General features: G+C 43.9%; 1 protein-coding gene across 7 annotated transcripts in view; it reads right to left on the bottom strand.

The window, feature by feature from the left end:
- bahcc1b (BAH domain and coiled-coil containing 1b) overlaps nucleotides 1–20495 on the bottom strand; it is a 58972-nt gene that overhangs the window by 34274 nt on the left and 4203 nt on the right. For 2 of the 7 annotated variants that reach the window (XM_052069600.1, XM_052069605.1), the window contains exons 1-2: nucleotides 11690–11931; nucleotides 8833–9165 (exon numbers count right to left, since the gene is read on the bottom strand). In XM_052069600.1, the coding sequence (XP_051925560.1) occupies nucleotides 8833–9004 (172 nt within the window). In that variant the 5' untranslated portion in view covers nucleotides 9005–9165; nucleotides 11690–11931. Of the gene's footprint in view, nucleotides 1–3074; nucleotides 4066–8832; nucleotides 9166–9345; nucleotides 9432–11689; nucleotides 11933–20495 lie in introns of those variants that run through there. The other 5 variants (XM_052069603.1, XM_052069602.1, XM_052069601.1 and 2 more) reach the window with 4 other exon arrangements.

Raw genomic sequence — 20495 nt, 5'->3', positions numbered from 1 at the left:
CTGGGAATACGACAGCCAAGTCGTCCGCTCAATTTTGCCTCAAATCCTTGAAGACATAATTCATCAAAAAGCAGTTTCCCAGAACCCCCCCCCCCCCTCACCCCCGCATAATATCGAACTAATGGACTGTCACACCTCTCCCGAACTCAAATTCACCCAAGAATTGCCCCGATGGGTTCAGAACATCTCCTAGCATGAACTGAATCCTTTTCCTAGCCTACCCGGTGACCAGTTTAGACGTCTGTCGAAATACTTTCCACCCATTTTTTTGCGCAATACAATTGTGCATTTCTGATGGAAACAAAACACACCTGCGCAGCGGCGTGGAACTAGCCCCACTTCAACCAAAGGTGGAGACGAACGACAAGTGTGCCAATGCCAGGCAGTATCCACTCAGCTTAAGTGTCCTTGGGCAAGACGTCCTGCCATGTCTGCAAAGGTCAATTACCCAGAGGGGGCTGGGGGTGGGGTCAAATATACATTATGATGATGACAGAATACTACTTATAAGCCATCCATGCCACTTTTACACACACACACAGCCGCAGTCACAGCGTAATATCACTGAATCAGGGTGTGTGCGTGTGTGTGTATCTGCACATGACTGTGTGTGCTTAACCACACCGCTCCGTATCAACCTCCTCCATCGTGAGTTGAGGGGTTGTGGTTCCTAGAGAAGCACTTTACTTAAATTAGACTCTCAACGGCTCCACGAGCAGGTGTCACCCTCTGTGTGTGTGTGTGTGTGTGGGCTGCCGATGTGCGCGAGGAGACTAAACAAGACAGAGAATCGGCAGACAGCGAGCGCAACAAGGGAGCGAGCAGAGAGGGAGAGGATTGGAGGCTGTGATGAAGACAGAGAGATGAGAATAACCCAGTGTGACCTTATTTCTGCCAGGCTTTTCCCCTCCTCTTCTCATATTCCTTCATTTCGGTCATATTTACACAGGAATGAAAAAAAAAATAAAAAAAAGATTATTGGAGAGAGTCGTCGAGATGAAATTAAAGATGAGCCGAAGAATAAGGGGAAGGCGGTCGGAAAATAAATGAATTCTAAATGATAGCAATTTGCTAGGAAATCACTGGTTTGAATTCTTTGCATGCTTAAAAAAAAAGAAAAAAAAAAGAAATAGTTGAGGGAGCTCAAAGTATCATGGCAGCAAACTTTGAGAAAATATTTTGCAACAAAGAAATCAAAGTCTACAGAACTAATTGCCCCTTGTGTTGTTCCCAACTGCGAGTTTTGGAGCAAAGAACTCCAAAACAGGGGTGTGTAAACTTTTTAGATCACAGAAACTTTCCAATTGTCATTGGACGAATAAAACAATTTCCAGAAACGTGTTGAGGGCTTTGTAGTACTGATTAAAATTTAAAAACTTTAAAGAAAAATCCAACGTGTGTGTGCGCGGGCCTTTTTTATTTTTTTCAAACAGTGTTAAATTATTTTACAGTAAGCAAAAGACCTGTTTTGGCCATTGCATTCAGGCCAAATTATGCAAATTCTGAACTTATAAATGATATCCCACCTAACAAAAGGATCAACTCTCCGTCAGTGCCTCAGACAATCAACCTTAGCCACAAAATTAGGCACACTTGAAGATTGCCTTTACAAAAAAAAATAAAAAAATAAAAATAAAAATACTCAGTGATGACAAGCAACAATTCACCCAACAATGCGATATTGTTTAGGGTGAAGTAATGCCGCAACCGGGGCTGTTAATAACATTTTGCAGCCTGATCCAAAGAGCAAACTTCCGTCCAAAGTTCCTTGACTCTACTTTAACAATTAACTGATTCATCAACTTAGAAGTTTACAGATAAGGAAGCGTCGGGAAAAACATAAAATAAATCACCCCCCCTCCCCCAGTTCACACACAAAAAACGTCTTTTCAAAAACAGTACAACATTAGACTTAATGGTCATATATGCAAATTAAAATGGGCTTCAAATATTGACGCTATCCATACTGTGATAATGGGGCCCTTCTATACACTGCAAGCCATTAAGCAAGGGGGGGGGGCTTCACTTCCTCACTCAGAGTGCTTATTAAACAGAATGAAGAGAACATTTCCTATTCCGATACGCGATGGAAGAGTCACAAAAACTTCCCTACGTTTCAGCGCAGATCAGCAAATCAGACACTTGTGAAATACTTCGCCCCCCCCCCCGCCCCCCCGCTTGCCGCACTTCTTCATTGGAATACGTTGCAGCGACCTTGTTTTAGGAAGCCGTCTTTTGAATATTCCGAACTCGACTTTGCAAATAAGCCAAAACTACTGTAAACTAGAAAAGGTGCTTTCAATCAAGCAGGCACTTGTCACACACACACACAAACACACAAACACACACATCATGTGCATATATAGGCAAAATCAGACTCCATACACTCCATACATCAAGCGCGCACGCATGCTTGCAAACATTACAAAAACACAGATCAAAAACAAGCGAGAAAGACAGTGGGCGGTTATTAAAGAGACTACACGTAGAAGTAGAGACACTTTAGCGGCAATCAAAGACGTGTGCGAGAAAAAAATGGAGAGAGAAAAAGAGAGAGAGAGAGAAAGAGAGGCGGCGAGACACGCGCAGAAGAGGAGAAATTCGCTTTTAATCAGCCCCAATCCAAAATTTAGACAGGCACACGTAGAGGCACAAGGAGCCCCCGGTGGGATTAGGACCTCGGCTCTGTGTGTGTGTGTGTGTGTGTGTGTCCCACGAGACTGATTAGCCATGAATGACTGATGACGGATCTTTGTTGTTGTTGATCTTTTTTTTTCTCCTCCCCTCTCTCTCTCTCTCTCTAGTTGTTTTTTTTCCCCCTCACTAGTCGCTGCCTGTGCGAAAGCAAGGGATGGGACACACACACACACACACGCACACACACGTTGCATGTATATTCAACAAAGGCTCCTGAATATACTTAATGCTTTCATGTGTGTCACTGTGTAACGATCCATGCTGTTCCACACAGCTGCTTCTCTCTATTTCAGACTCCCCAACACTGATGCACGCGTGCGCACACACACACACACACACACACACACACAGCCACGTATTACCTATTTAATATCTACCTGTCTGTCACACCAATCTGTTCCGTCTGCCAGACACTACGACGACGAAGAAACCTCCAGCATCCGGGGGGGGGGGGGGAGGCTTTTTAATCCTCACCCCCAGATGAACCTCCAACTAGCGCCATCCATCTGAGGCCCTGACAGCAAAACAAACTGGACATAGACCCGCCTGAATGGAAGCCATTAGAATATGAATGGGGCAAACAGCTGAAATGAATGAAGGAGAGAGGCGGAACACGAGAAAAGCATCAAACGAGGTCCACTCCAGCGTCTGGGAGTCAGGACCCTAAAATGTGACCCCCGAGATGGATAGAAAGGGGGGGGGGGGGGGAAGGCAGGCAAGTCTCAGGTATCGTCCGACTGAGATAAGGTGATCGCTTTGTGGTGCGTGTGCGCTTTTCAAAAGAGAGGTGCGCGTGGCGGGGGGTGTGGGGGGGGGGGGTAGGCTGTGACATCATACCCCTACTCCCCCGCTCAAAGTAATGTCGTCCCTCGGTCACATAGCGTAAGCAGGGGGATTGCTTTGACCCCTGTGACAAAGACAAGAGCCCATAAAAGAGTGACTGCAAATACACACAGGCACAGGCGCGCACACACACACACACACATCCACTAAATCTCTTTTCTGATAGTGGCTTCTTTCATATCAGAAAGAGCAGCCACATTAAAATAAATGAATGAAAACACTTTGTGTTGCTTTTTTTTTTTTAAACAAACAACAAGCGGGTCTTTGAAAGTTTGTGTTTGTCTGCCCTTGCGCGTCTTAAATGTATTCTTGTGATGTTACGAGAACAAGTCTGAACCGATCGAGAATTAGAGGGGAAGGCGAGAACTTGTGAAAAAAGTATCATGGGGAAAGTGACGCCATGTAAAATAGCACTCGATGTCAGAGGAAAAGCACGCTGGGACATCGATACATCAATTGTTATCGATTATCTGCTGATATCGAAACACTGGCGGAGCTACAGGAACAAACGCATACGGCGGGAACAGGTTTTTGAACATGTATTTCAACACCACTGCGAGTGTCAACATATCGCCGTACCGACCGTGCTGATCTCACAGAATTTCACGTCTTTTTTCTTTTTCTCCTGCTTTTAAAAAGGAAAAAGAAGGAGAGAGGGAGTGATTTGAAATTGAGACAGAAATCAGAGGAGAGATGAGACAAGGCCGGTTGAGGGGTGGGGGGTGTTCATTGAGAACCAAAGAGTGACAGCGGAGTGTAGTGTGAGGAGGTGCGGGGAGGTCTGAGGACCACTCGAGCAAAGGGGAAGCGAAAGAGGGAAGCAGAAGGCGAGGACGAGGAGGAGCGGGAGGAAGGGCAAGCGGAACGCAGCGGAGGGGAGGTATGGCCTGCGAGAGAAGTGGGGGGGGGGAGAGGAGAGAGGAAAAGGAGCACATGGACACAGAGAGAGAGAGAGAGTCTGGCACTTTCCGTTCACATGCCAAATCATCAGATGGCGGCGTGCGTTCACAGCCCCGAGATGTTGAAAGCGAGCGGGCCCGAGTCCCTTCATATCACCGCCACAGACAATAAGCAGCTGTTCACATGTTGGATGCGAGTTGGAGGCCGGACAAAAGTCTTTCTGTCCTCCAAGCAAACGTGCCTGGGAACAAACATGCTCTTCACTCAAGACTTTGACATAAAAAATAAAAAAAAAAGGCTCTTGACTCTATCTGGAATTGTATTTCGGTGGGCTTTCATTCATGTAATCCCCCTTTTTTTTGGGGGGGGGGACCAGTTCTGTTGGTGGCGTGATTACCCCGCTCATCTTGATTTGACGCACATAAGCGGCACATTATGCGGCGTGATTTATGTTGAAACTCACGGCTGATTATTTCGTCTTTGTGCAAATGAATTTTGAGGATCGGGTGAAACTCGGTTGAATCCTACTTGCATTGGAGTACATTTGGAATTTTAAAGTCAAAATTGGTCTAAGAGAAAATTGAGCAAATTCATTCAAAAGATAAGAATGAACTCTCAGGTTCAAAAAGGTCGGTGACCCTTGGCATGGAGCGCACACTCGACACGGCCAAGCAATTCTTATTTGAATAAGAACCAGATTGTGTACCCCCATCTACCGCCGCGACACTCAACAAAGTTTTTTTTTTCGGGGGGGGGGGGCTGAAATTGGTTAAGAAGCTTATGCATAATCCCGCTAACTAACAAACAAATACGTACAGTATGTTTGAACAGAAGTGAGCTGACAGTTTGCCGCATCCAATGGCAGCTCAGCTGGCTGCAGCCTCCACCAGCTGTCACCTCCCCACGGGGGGTCGTCTTGCGCGCCGCACCCGGGAAGCGCCCTCTGCGCCCCCGGGCACAGTCAAGACGAGCCCGGTCTGTCTGAGACGCTCATTCGTTGCTGACTCATCTCACATGTATGCACCTCTCTCTCTCTCGCTTTCACTTCCTGTCACTCTTGAGAGGCGGCGGCGGAGACGCCGGCCCGAGGAGACGGGGATGGCGGCCCGTGGGTGCCGCCAGGCGATTGTAATCCGACTGGATTACCAGCCAGGTGGAAACATTCTGCCTCCTCACTCCCTCGGCCATTCCTCCCTTTCATTGGTATTCTCATTCATTTTTTTTCTCCCCCCTCAACCTTTCCGTCTTTGTGCTTTTAAATATGCGACTGGTACACAGCTCTGCATTTGAGCTGACTCACAGCGACGAACAACACACGTGCAATTGCCCGCAACTCCCAAGTCATATGGTTTGGGTGTACTACAGAATTAAAAAAAAAAAAAAAAAAAATCTTAAACTCATTCACTCCCAAAGACGTTTTTAAACGTCTTTTCAGACTTGGTCTAGAATTGGCTGGTACTGAATGAGAGAGTAATTTAAGTTGGACCAAATTTAATATGATCTTTTTTTTTAAAGTGTGTGTGTGAGGAAGAAGGGGCGTGTCTCATCGATGCTGCCGTGATGATCAAAACTGAGGAAACTTGTACCAATGAGCCACTTGGATCAAAAGCAATGGACGCGTCCATTCGCCGTGGAGGAACATTATATCCTAGTGCATCTCAAACATGACCGAGCACGAGGAGACGGCAGAGGAGCGAAGGTGTGCGTCGGATGGGAAGGGGTGGGGGAGGGCAATAGAGGGAAGAATAAGAGAGGTGGTGGTGGGGGGTGGGGGGTGGGGGGGCTAGAGAGGTGATGGAGAGGTTATCTGCTCCTACAGAAACATTGCGATTATGGTTTATTACTTTTTCAAAGCGAGCGCCCGGCTTCGGATGTGTGTCTGTGTGTGCAGCTGCAACAAAAAGCTTTCCTTTGTGTGTGTGTGTGTGTGTGTGTGTGTGTGTGTGTATGTCTTAGTAGGTCACACACACGCACGCTCTCCCACACATCCACGGTCATGTAAACAAAACTGCTGTCTGGGAAGTAACACACCTGTTCAATGACATGCTGCGCCACGCCCTCCATAATACTGCACACCTGTGCTACTGCAGGCTAAACCTTCTCTCACACACACACACGCAGACACACACACACTGCCCAGGGCGGACCACATAGAAAAGGAAAGAAAGAAACTGGAAGAACGGCACAGGGGGTGAAAAAAAAAATGAGGGGGCAGCAAGGCAGACAGAGACAAAGGCTTTCTTCCCACTGCTCCTATCGGTAATCAGAACGCCTGTGTAATATCATTATAGGGTTTTATCAAAATGGGGAGGGGGCTGCATGGGGTCTCGGGGCGCCGGTATGCGACCATCATTCCATCACCTTGTCAAGCGTGTCGATATTCAAGCAGACACCATGCTGATCTAAATAAGAGGCTTTAGAAGAATTGATGGATTGCATGCTTTTCCAGGGGGGGGGGGCATTTTTTCAATACACTCAATTATATGTTTGTCTGTTTGTTTGTTTTTTGAAAAAGGGAGAAAATGGTAGGAATCGTCTATCAGCTTTCTACAGCACTGCCCTTCCTCCTCCTGTCCCAGTATGGCCAACTCCAAATCATATCTCCCCCTTTAGTCAAGGCCTGGAGCCAGGCATACAGCTTGCTAAATCTCCAAGGGGGGGGGCAGGCACAAAAGGTAAAACGCCACCCCCCACTCCTTAGAAAAAAAAAAGGCTCACCTCCAAGCAAATAGGCACATACAGCAACCCCCATCGTCAAAACAGCAATCCTCCACGCCCGTCATGTCAGTCAAAAGCCCATCAGAGACATGCATGGAGAGTCTGGATATCTGCGAGCTCAATACAGTGTCATGCACCTTGAGACCCAGCGAGAGGCCCCCTTGAATATATTTCAATAGCATTATCGGCCGGCATTACTATGCTTTCTCCCCCTCCGACATTACAGAATCAGGTTTAAATTGGACCATAATGCATGTGAGCGAGCGGCACTATCAGTCTTTGTGCAGAATAATCTGGTTTAGGTGTTATGCAGGTTAGAAGTGTGTCTCTTTAAACAAGCCTATTTTACATGTATAAACGTTTTGTTGGGATTTTTTTTTGGGGGGGTGGGGAGTTCAGTTTAATCGGAAGAAGTACATTTAAATAATAAATGTTATTAATAATATGTCCATATGGCGTCATTTATGAAATGGTTCAATGGATAACGGTTATTAATCAAAATCTATCATTACCTATTTGCACCAGCGAGTGCGTCTTACGTAAGAGCACCGCATCGGGCAGAAACTATATTTAATTCATCTTACATTAAAATTAAACAGACATGCTCATAAATTGATGGTACATTACTTTTAAACGACAACGGGACACTTTGGTGTCGCATTCGCTGACACACTGCTTCTTGCTTAGCTTGACAAACCTGTCAGAGGATATTGAAAATGGTATAGGACGTTTATTTACAACAATAGAGCGAATGAGGAAAGATATACTGTATATATACACACGTCTATACGTATATATTGAATAATATGTATATAAAAGATCTCATTCATAGATAGATAGAAAGGCATGAAGTTTGATTTGGAGTATCTTTCGTACTGATGAATATGCAAATAAGATGAGCTAAGTGGGTCCTATACAGCAAATCTATACGACTGAGTGTCTTGGTCCATTTTAACGAATCCGCTGCATTTGCAAACCTTAATTAATGAGCTCTCTCATCAGACACGTTCACGTGCATCCAGTTAATCGCAATATTTAAACGCTTATATGATTTCAAGCCCCCCCCCCCCACCCCGTCCCCCACTTTCCCCACCACCTCTACACGCGGATATGAGCACACAGCGTCACCCCCCCCCCCCCCCGACCCCCCTCCTCCTTCCATCAAGACAGGATACCAAAGCTACTTGTTAAATCTAATGCATGCACTGTCAACCCGTTCGCACCCCGTCACGTCGCCGCTCAATATAGAAACCGGATTTTCTGGTATTACCCGCACCTCCATTAGCCGGAGCACCCCTCGAAGCAGCAGCAGCAGCAGCACCCCCCCACTTACAAACACTTGGATTTGCCTACCACAACCGAACCGAAACCTTCATACGAGCTCCTCGTGCACTGGGACGGGCGCGGTTAATAGCCTTAATTTATTGTTTAATGGGAAGTGCAAGCAGTTGAATTACCCGATCTTAATTAATTACATCAAATGACAATGATGACTACTTTACTAATTGATGAATCATATAAATACGACAAGATTATGCCAGTGGAAAACCTTTTTTTTTTTTAAACGGCCTAAAAATAAGCTGCGGTGTGGATGAATAAATACACGAATTAAAAACGTGCGTTAGAAAGTAATTTCCAAGAGCCAGACGACAAGGAACCAAGTCGGTGTCTGACCTGAGTGCGGAGCCATGGAGAGATGGGATGAGTAGTACTTCCCCGCCTGGAAGTGCGCCGGGTGCTGCGCGGCGCTGTGGCCGCCCGGCGCCATCCGAGACGCGGCGCTGTGCACCAGCGCGCTCCGCTCAGTCAGGAGGTGGTGCGGAGGAGCGAAATCGCGGCTTTCCATCCGGCCCGAGAAGCGATAAATCCCAAATCCCGAGTCAAATCCGGAGGCACCGAAGGTCTCAGGCGCCCAGATGCAAATAATCCCCTTTATGAACTTCGGGATCCGCTCGCACTGAGCGGAGTTTTGGCTTGGCAGGGTGGAAAGTGAGTCCCCGTCATCTCCTACAAAGGGGAAGGCAGGAGACACGTCAAAGCTCTGACAATAATGAGTCAAGCTGGGATGGAGCCATGCAGAAAAGACTCGACTGACACACAGTCGCTGCTCACGTTTGCGCGATAAACAATATGGAAAAAAAAGAGTTCACTTTAGAGGAGGGAGGGAGGAAAAAAAAGTTCACTTACACGCGATGCGCGCAATCTTCAATGAGAAACATCTTGTTGGAGGAGAAAGGTGAGCTGATGTCCTGTGAGCAATATTTGGTCCCAGCATGCAAGGTCTATTTTGCCCCCCCACCACCCCTTGGTGCAGCACATATAAGCTTCCCGTGTGCATCCATCATGTAAATAACGCCCCGCCTCCCTCTTAGATTGTTCAGAAATGGAAAAAACAATCTGAGCCAGCATGCAAATATAGCGAAAATCATCTAAATTGTGACCATTGTTCTGCAAACTGCGGCTGCTATTCGTGCTCGGGCGTCATTTTGTTTACCCTGATAAAATTACATTTCTTCTCCCACTTGTCATAAAAAGGGAAAGAACTAAAAAAAAGGAGGGGGGGGGGTGCGTTCTGTATTGTTTTAATTTCTGAATTTATTTATGGCGTATCCTCTCAAACGCATTTCACTTCTTTTTTTCCAGTCGATCCATTGTGCTTGTTTCTCGCACGGCAAACATGATTGAAAAGCACAGTTCCATCAACGTGGTGGGCAAATGCCATGTGAGTGCAGCGCACACGCGCAGCGAGCAGTGTAATCACACAAATCAAATCACCTTTATGCTTCGGTGCGATGGGGAGCGCGGCAATAAACAGTGAAATAGTAGGAAATCATCGACTTTATATGTATGCCTTATAGCCCGGGTCATTTACTTAAATAGGGCTCCCCGTGACGCTCAGATGGGGGAATCATCTATTGGGGGCCTTGCAGTGGTCCATATCTCGAGCTCTTGATAGAACCTCCCAGGAACCGAAGAACAAAGAAAACAAATCTGTTTCTTGCCTGCATCAAATAGTTTTTTTTTAATGCTAAGGAACATCTCCATGCACGAGATAACTTTTCAGGTCGAGGGGGGCACTTTTAAAGTTGCCTAACTTATTAATGCATGTCCGGACTGTCAAGTGCATGCATGGGCAAAAAAAAACTGAAAAAAACTCCTTATGTGGCGCACGTTTGAAGTATTCAATTGAAAGCATTGTTACTAATTGTTGACTGTTTTTTGCATGCGGGACAATGACGATGTGCTCGCAAGAGGTGAATTGTGGGGCCTATTGAAGCGCGCTACAGGAGAGCAAAATGGACTCTCCCTTGTTCCTGCGTGGGTTCGACACAATGGTCTTTCTCCACGGGACAGCGATCATAAACAACTATGCTCTGACATCACTCTATACATTTTGCACCCCCCCCCCACCCCACACACACACACACACACCATCCTCCCGAGCCGTAAACACACGTCTTCGTGTTTACGTTCCACGTAAACAGAGAGCCACTCGGGCTACGTTTGAACGAGCTGAATCTGTCTCGTGTTATTGCACGGCCACGCAAACACAACGACGTGAGTGCATCTCGTCGAGAAGAGTCAAAGAAAACGACCATTTGCAAGCAATGTAGATGTATGCGTGCGTCGGGAAGACTCAACAGGACTTCCCGCGGACTACAGTACAGACATACAAGCCTGCTCGTCACACACACACTCATGCACAACACACACACTCACACACATTTTCGCTATTACACTCTTGCCAGATAAATCCGTAAGTAAATTAAAACTAAAATTGACATGCGACAAGATGGGTAAAAGTGACCCCAAAAAATCTGTACCTGGTCCTCTGTGCTCATTCATCCACATGCACGAAAGCGGAATGCAAAAAGGTCTACAACCGGCTGAACCTTTGGACAAAACTGTAGAAAATGCATTAAATTTCCAAGTGACCCTGGTTAAAATCTAAACCAATTACTCCCAACAATTCGGCAATAAAGTCAAGTCACAACGCGTAACCGCGACACTAAATCCAGGGCGTTCAAAGGAGGGCGGCGACACGGGAGACACAAGCCCAGCCGAGGTGAAGGAAGCCCGGCGTCAACATAGCCGACGTATCGGGGGGAGGATGGAGCTATGGAGGATGGCATTTATTTTGGAGTAGGTACTTTTTTTGGTCCAAAACACACAACAATTATGTAAAATGTCTAATAAATACAAACTCTATATCTTCCATAAATAATAAATTAATACAAATAAACGATTTAATCATTTACAAACAGAAACGCTTTTGGAAAGTGGAAACAGTCCAAAAGTAGCGCATCGTCAGAAATCTCCAAGAGGCTACTGTACATGATGTTTTGTAGTTATTACCACATCAAAAAAAAAACCCCACACAATTAATGTCGATAAGTTTAATCTACAACTACATATTGTGCATCCTGGTCTGATTTAAAAACAAAAAGGCTTCCATCATGCGAGTCAGCAAAGAATGACACATTAGTGATGATTAAAAAAAAAGAAATAAAAACACACATTTGCTACTTACTGGTAAGTTATATCCCTTCTCTGGCGAGTGGCGGCTGAGAAAAAAAAAAGAATATCACAGACGAACAAAAAAAATCATGCAAAGTGAAAATCCCCGAGTCGCCGAGATGAAACATGTGGGATTGATTACATCCTATGCTGCTGCTGCTGCTGCCGCTGCTGCTGCACACTGTGCTGTGCACTCACTGGAGGTATGGCACAGACGCGCCGGAGAAGTTCGGGCTTGTAGTGAATCGAGACTCGTTCATGCAGCCGGGGACTCAGACACGCCGGGGGGAGGAGGAGGGTGGGTAGTGGTGGTGGTGGTGGCGGCGGCGCGGGGGGGTAGTCTGTGTACGGGGAGGGTGAACGCGCGCGCCTACTGGTTTGAGGACGACAATGTGAAAGCGTGCCCGTGAGGCACCCCCAGCCCTGCACCACCAAACCCCCCTTCCTACTCCATCCGCCCTTACCCCACCCTAGGTTTCTCTCCACACGCACGCACACACACACACATACACACACACGTACCCCCCCCCCCCCCTTCTCCACCTCCACTCCCAGTCGTCGGTAAACACGCGTCACCATTGGCTGCCCATCTGGGGCATCAGAGCCAATGAGCACGTTGCTGTAGTGGAGGAGGGAACTGGCTCAAGGTTTGATTTGAAGCCCTTCTGTGAGCACTGAACGGCCACAAGAGAGATGAGGCCTGCTCTGACTTCGACTCTTCTTACTAAATCTAGTCCGAGATAGCATGCTGGTCTATGGTGTTGCAGTGACGTCCCATATTTCTTGCATATGTATGGAGTGGGTGTCAATCTAAGGCCCGGGGACCAGAGATTGCCCGCCACATCGTGTTTGTGGTCCACTAAAGCAAAATATAAGGTTTATCTTTCTTGATTAATATTTTTTTTTTTCAGGGGGCAGAATATCTATGCTGAAATTGCATTCGATTTCACACTGGTGTTTTCACCAAATGATTCGAGTTGAATTAAAAATGTCAAATCATAAAGTGGACACTAGTTGGACATCATCTTGAGAAGTCTACTACCCTGTTTTCTCAGGCATCAGCGCCGCAAGTAGCCACACCAGCCAGTTGGACCGCTACTAGAATCTTCCATCAGGCTACCGCTGGCTGTCAAGCCGGTCGGCTAGCAGTCAGCGGCCACCGCTACGGCTACTCCTCCGCTAACATGGCGCTCCTGACCTGCTCAACATGTTAATTAGCCCCATGAGTAAGTGTCCTTGGGTCATTTCAAAGGCACTATATGACTCTAAACTATTATTATTTTTATTATACACAACGGCAAAGAGCCATCAGAGTAAAAAAGACGTATGATGAAATGAATCTTACGGTCATGCATTCATCGTTGCAGACTGGTCACCCCCAGCGCATCGTTTTTAACAGTGAAACCTCAAAATACATAATCACTTGTGGTGGAACAGTTCTCAAATTTCTGACTCTGGTCCAAAACGGAACCGTGTCCAAAATGTTCCATGTGGGATTTCGGTACGCATCTGTATCATACTAAATGTTCTGTACCGAAACACCGTAGTCATGTAATTACTGTACATGATTGCCCCCTTGCATCTGCTAATCATCTTACAACTCATTTTGAACAGAATCAAGGAACAGCTATATACGAGAGTGACTCCAACTACCAGAGACAAATTCCTTGCTTGTTTTAACATAAATTGCCAATCGAGATGAGTTTGTACTTTTAGCTCCCCTCCTCCCGCCCCCAGACTTGATTTGAAAACACACGTCCAGTTTATATTCAAACAATACACTACAAAATGGGCTCCTTTTTGCCAATTCCATGGATGACAACACCATGGAAATAAGGCACCAGTGGTTGTGACTGACTGATTCATTAAAAATGCAAACTTGAAATGATGAACATTAGTGATGCAACTGACTCAGAAACACAAGATATTGGTCGATTCGTGGCCTTATTTACAAAAACTGTTTTATATTGTGAAATTCAAGAATAAATAGTGGAGAATGTGTTGTGTCTTGTGCAGACTTAACCGTCAGCTACTAACATTCAAAACGTTACTGTCAAAATAAACAAATGTTTTGTTGTCATGAAATAATTTAACATTTACTCAGTCACTTGTTGCTATTATAGCAAATATACAATTCGCATTTTGATGTCACAAAACCATAGAGCTGGGTATCTTATTTTTCTTGACATATGAGCATTATCAAAATAAATAAAAGATGGCTTGTGATTTTTTTTTCATGTGGCAAACCAACCAAACTAGTCTTGTAAATCACTAACAGTAAAAGCAAAAAAAAATTGTACTTTTATATTTCAGGATATTGCAGTCAGTGGTCTCGGTGAAGTACCAGCCTTTTTTTTTTTAAATATAGGCCTGCACTAAATGTCTGAAGTTCTACTTTAATACCTCTGATCATTTGAGATATATGGGTGGTTGTCCGCATTTGTAAGGTTTGAACGTATAATTTTAATTTTGCTCTTTTTGTGGCTTGTGCGTTCATATGGCTTGGCGCTGTACACATGCGCGTGCGCCAGCGCTTTCACAGACAGACAGACACACACACACACACACGCGCACGCACGCGCACACGAACACGCACACACACACACACACACACACACACACACACACACACACACACAGGTGCCTTATCCACGACTGTCCTCGGGGTTAGCTTTCCCTATGCTCGAGTTATTTAGCCCACTAAATGTGGAAGGATACGGCCATGTATGTTTCCACGTCGAAATATATGAGCTATTACAGTCTAATACACGATTCGCGTCCGGCTTTGTTTACACTGGCACTTGAAGGGTTAACTGGACTCCGCTTCCTTACGCGCTTCCCGATTGGCTGGCGCGGGTCCAAGGCGCTGTCCATCAGCGAGTGTAAACAAGGCTCTGATTGGCTGCTGGCCAGTCCGCACTGGGCTGCCTCGAAAAAGCAATTACTGCCCCCGCGGTTTCAAGGCGACCCGCTCCGAACGATGAAAGGAGATAAGGAGGAGCGGTTTCAAGGCGCACCCTTCTACCCCCCCTCACCTCTTGCGCGAAACCCCCGTTGGCCCCCAGAGCAAAAGGAGTCAAGAGTGACTAAATCAAAGGGAATGCGGTAAAAAAAGGGGGCAAATTACACGCCGAATGAAATGTAGAGGAGCTCGATGCAACATCAAGAAGTTTGTGTCGAGGAAACGAAGAGGAAGGCGCGGCGACGAGGAACTGCGAAGAAGCCGACGAGCGCGAGCGCATCGCACCAAAACTTTGGACGAAGGATTACCCATTTTCAAAGTGAGTCATGTAGGCCCTGCTTGAGATTCAGTCGCCTTAAATGGATTCTGTCGATGATTTAAGAAGCTGGATATTGTTCTTCAACCGCTTCGTAAATTCTGCCATTAGATCCGTCAAGATTGGGAAGTGTGCGTGTTCGCCTTTTTATTATTATTTTTTTAAACAAAAAGTAATTCCTTAAAACAGAATAAGCCATTTTAACCGCAGTGATTTTATTCATGTATATTTATATAGTTTGGGGTCCTGACAATCGGAAATGCAAATGCCCGAAATAGTCGAAGTAGACGCGAACGTCTCATTTGCTTTGGTCCGGGCCCAAACAAAACACTCCCAAGTCCGTAGACCACAAGATGAGTGACTATACGCACTCGGTGCGTCTTGCTTGCAGAGAACAATACTTAATAACAGAATCAATTACATATGAATCTTTAATTTCAAGAAAAATGATTTAGGTCTGTAATTACATAATCGACGAACGAGAATTCCACGACTTTGCACTTCTCCAAAGCTGCATGTATGTAATTTGCAATATTTGTAATTTACTATACATACACACAAATGGAACTGCAGGGAAATGACTCGAATTTTTGGAAAATAAAGTTGACTTCCTCTCCAATGTTGTTTCTTATTCACTCGAGTCTAAATAAACGAGTTGCAAATATGCCAAGAAATGTCTTTACATTTATCACTTGAATGACGATTTGTTCCAAAATCGAATATTAAAAAGGAGAACTAACACTGAATCCCAATTTTAAAGGTCAGATGTTAAAATGCTCATATACTGTGTATACACACACACACACACACATATATATATATTATATATATATATATATTTATATGTATATATGTAGAAGAACAAAGTCGACTTCATCCATTCACCACATGCTAAATAATGAAGTGATTTGGTTTTGTGCATGCTATCCAACAACAAAATATACTGTGCAGCTGAGTGGAAATTGAAGTTCCCTATGAGTGACTAAAATCGGCATACAGTATTTTAAAATATATATATTTTTCGTTAAAATGTTACTAAAATATCTAAATAATAAGAAATGTGTAATTGTGAGATTTTCTTTTAGATTAGAACAATTGTCTGATGATTTGGTCAAATTCTAAATCACACAAAAATGAAATTATCCCTCAATCCCAGTCTTGTTGATCTCAAGGTACAAAAAAGTGCATACATTACAATATATCTAATGTTATAACAAATTTAATTTGTGTATAAATCAAATTGTTCACTTTGCCTACTGCAGTGTGTTCTAAAAGAATTGATCACAGCACAAAGTTGACTTTGCCCTCAAAAAGTTATTGCAAAATATGCCGCTGAAAGAACAATGATATTCTTGGGTGGCTGACATTTGAACAGTTTATTCCTGACATGATTGAGTTGGTCCAAAAATGTCCAAAATGAGAAATCACCACTGAATGCAAAATTTTAAAAGCCAGTTGTCCTCAACATCATTTTAAGCATTTAATAAAAAGAAAATATGTTACATTCATCGTCTGAATTGTTTTTTTTTTTAATTTATTATGTTTTCGTCAAAAACAGCTATTGCAGGTTTTTTTTCACTGAAAAGTGGGGAGCTGAGTGTGTGTGTGTGTGTCCGCGCCCTCCCTGAGACCTCGTGCTGAGCGTGGGGGTGGTTGGGCGATTGAGGAGTGGGGTGGGAGAGCTTGGGGGGATAATTAATGCGGATTGACTGATTGCTCTTGAAACAGAGCGGTCCTGCACTAGGATTGTCGTCAAGCAGTGAAGCGTCCCTGACTGACACTTTCCACCTTCCCCTCCGGCTTTCTATTCTATAGGGGCCTGGCTCTTCTCCTCCTCACTCAAGCCCCCCCGGTGCAAGGCAAGGAGCCTTGCATGTCCCGGGCTACTTAAAGCACATCTGAAATCAAAGACTGTTCCAAAAGTGACTTTTACCTACTCTGGTTTCCTCTCGTGCAAAAACTGCACCGAGAGGCTGTCTAATAGTTTGCCGTTATATGCAACCTAAACTTAGAAGTGATTCTGGACTATCAATAAAGCCAACCTAAATTACAAAATGACAAAATATTTTTTTTTTGGGTGTAATTACACAGCAATTACACAGTATATATGTACTGACTTTAGCAAATATAATAAAGGCCATCTTTATAGCTCTCAGCACAACAATATTGGCTTGTATTGAGTGTCAGATTATGCAGATGTACCTAATAAAGAAGCTCGGGCTGATAGAAGGCGTCTATATATAAGCATGATGAAGTATGGTAAGAGTTCATATACTGTATATAAGATGGTGCTCGTATTAAGTTTGTCTCAACGAGTTGACTTGACAACCCCACATCAACATTAGAAGCTCAAAGTGGGCTAATCGTTAATCACGTGTTTGGCGCCTTTGCGTAATGGTAGGTTGCATTTGTAGTCTTTTTTTTTTTTTGGTCTACGCTGCTCTGTCGAAATATGTCTTGACGCGAAACTGGTTGGTGACCACTGGAAAAAAAATATTGGTTCATCGTCTCTACTTTTATCGCATTATGGTCGAGTATTCCAATCGATGCGCCGGTCGCATTGGATCCGATTGTGCAGCTGTGCCTGATACAGTGCTGGGTGAGTATGTATTGGGAGTGAAGGTTTGTCTTGAAGCAGCAAGTTGCTGGATCCTTTCGTTGTCAAAACCGTAACATGTACTTGGGGAGGTTGAAACAGTCATATGAATTGGAACAACTTGAAAATAGACAGGATTGACATTGATGACGTTGTTAGCACAACAAAGCCTTGCTTTGTTGTTTGGTCCCAACATTTTGCCAAGTTGTTTTGACTTCTCTCTCGAAGTTGGGGGACAATATAAGCACAATGAAACAGATCACAATCAATTGCTTGGATTTGGTTAAATGAAGGTTAATATGTGGACATATTTTGCCCCTGTAAAATTTTAGAAACACTTTGAGTATGATGTGGTACAGAGCGCGCGCGCATACACACAGACACACACAACGCCCCTATTGAGCCATTCAACTTCACATTCGGAAAGTAGTCGAATAAAATATTTCCTGCACATTACCAGCCAATGGCAAAATTAACCTAAAGTAGGTGCCACGCCGACCACCTTTCATAAGAAACCAGCAAACTTTCTGAAACGTCAAAATGAGACCCCCTTGGAAAAGTCATAATTCACAACCAACGGGAAACATACCGAATTGAAACGAGCTCCGGATGGGGCCAGCCGTCTCCACGGGTGCCACTCAAGGAAAGACACCCCCCCCCCCACATCCCCCAACCCCTATTTCTGATAGAATTACAAAACACAGCCGTTCATTTGGGAGCCGGGCTGCCCTCAAGGTGCTGCGGCCATCTCATGAGACAAAAGAAGACGTATTCGACTGCTAAATCAGCTTCGAGTGTGGGGGAGAGGAAAAAAAAAAAGACACACCCTAAACAGCATAATTTTCCTACTATTCTGGTGGACAACACTGTATATATATATATATATATATATATATATATATATATATATATATATACACACACACACACACACACACACATACACACATACAGTATATATCAGGCCCTAACCACACGTAACAATGAAAAGACAAGACCGGACGCAAACACAACATGACCTTTCCACGGATTTGTTGCCACAGCTTGTGATCATGCAGACAAATGAAACGGGAGAGAAAGAAGCGGATGGCAACTCAACGCAAGATGCCCCAAGAAGAGATAGATGGTGGTAAAACGTGCGGAATGGTCGGGCGCCAAATTAGTACCTGTCACGCAGATATATATCCGACTGTAATCAGCTCCAGGCCTGTGTGGAGACGACACCGGCATCTATTTATGGGCCATCAAAACATGCAGGTAGAGGCTGTAATTATCGTTAGGATTTATGGCCGTAGCGTGTTGTCTTGCATGCGTTTAACGTGGTTAAACTTCTGCGTTTTGGAATCATGCTCCTAAGTTGATTTATTTTTTTTAAATCTTGACTTTAAATTCAGAAATGTAATTTATTTCGGGTTGGCATAAAGTGATCAACCGACTCGGACGACTCCTGAAATTTCACAAATATTTTCTCACCCGGGTGGGCGGGAAAATAGAAAGAAAATAAGAGTCACTTAAGCGTCTTAACTGAAGATTACAAACATGTTTTGCTAAACTCTAAAATGTCCGGGAATGTTGAGGTTGGGTTTAGCACAGTGGCTGGGTAGGCCACCCTGGGGTCAAAAGGTCACATGACCCCGTGCAACACAACACTCATCATTTGGAAGATTCTTGAAATTATTTTGACCAAAGATCTTTGAATAGGACACTTGGTGCTTTAGTGGACGTACAAGAAATTCATTTTCGGAAACTTTTACTACATGGCAGTGGTTGTCCAAAGTTTTTACACCAAGTACCACCTCAAAAAACAAAAACAACTCAAAAAAACCTTCTCACTCTTAAGTACGACAACTATGATCAACGTTAAAATACTGTCCAGCAACATAGGAGGCCTAAGTAACAATCAAAAACTCGGCAAACAGGCTCTATTCCTAAAATATATATATATTCATATTGTAACACTTGAGGCACTGTTTGAACATAAAAATGTATTTAAATGATTCATTTGAAATGTGCATCAATGTTGTACCTAAATAAATATTTGAAAACAAACAATCCAGGAAAAAAACACCATATACTGTATATATATATATATACATGTATTTATACAGTATATAAATACAAATGTATTGTAGATAAAGTTAAATACAACTGAACTCTATTTTGATACATTGTACTGGATTAAAAGTATTTAAAAGTTAAATACAAGTGAACTGTACATAAATGTACTCTACTGGACTTTACTAAAAGCTGAAGCCACTGAGCCACTCACGTTATCCGCAGTGCGTGCATACACACACACACACACACACACACACATACATAAAGTTGCGAATGAAATGTAAGAGAGACATGGACATCTGAAAATAATTTAGAAGTGTTTGAACACAAAGATCTATAAAAGATCAAACGCAAATGTGTTACACCAACAAGTTCAATACAACTGAACTGTACTTAAATGTATCCGCGCTATGAAGGAAAGGAAATTGCTCGGTCACCACGCATGTTGACCAAAAGATCAAAAATAATCTGAAAATCCTCATTAAGATCATTGGGAACGTTGAAAGCGTTTGATATCGTTTCAAAAATGTCGCTTGGGGCAATTGGCGTCAACATTCCACAAGTCACCACTTCTCTATCCCCCTGCATTATGCAATCCAGTTGTGAATAACACGTTATTATTCCTGCCAATATGTTGATAAAATAAGATCACGTTTTTTTTTTGTACCAATAAATGAGAATGAGCTTATTGTATTACTCTAAAATTGTACGATACTATAGTTCCGTATTATGTTCTGCACACTGTCTTTACTGTCTCATTCAAATAAATGTATTTTAAAAAAGTGTCCGAATTGTTGCTTAAAAAAAACAAACTGCTACTTTGTTTTTTTTTAAAGTAGAATAATAGTCCTTCCAAAATAGGAATTACAAAGTGATGCTGACTCGCC

This window comes from Hippocampus zosterae, chromosome 7 (assembly GCF_025434085.1).
Source record: "Hippocampus zosterae strain Florida chromosome 7, ASM2543408v3, whole genome shotgun sequence".
Taxonomy (NCBI): Eukaryota; Metazoa; Chordata; class Actinopteri; order Syngnathiformes; family Syngnathidae; genus Hippocampus; species Hippocampus zosterae.
The sequence above is the reverse complement of the archived record's forward strand: the minus strand, read 5'-3'. Positions and strand labels throughout refer to the sequence as shown.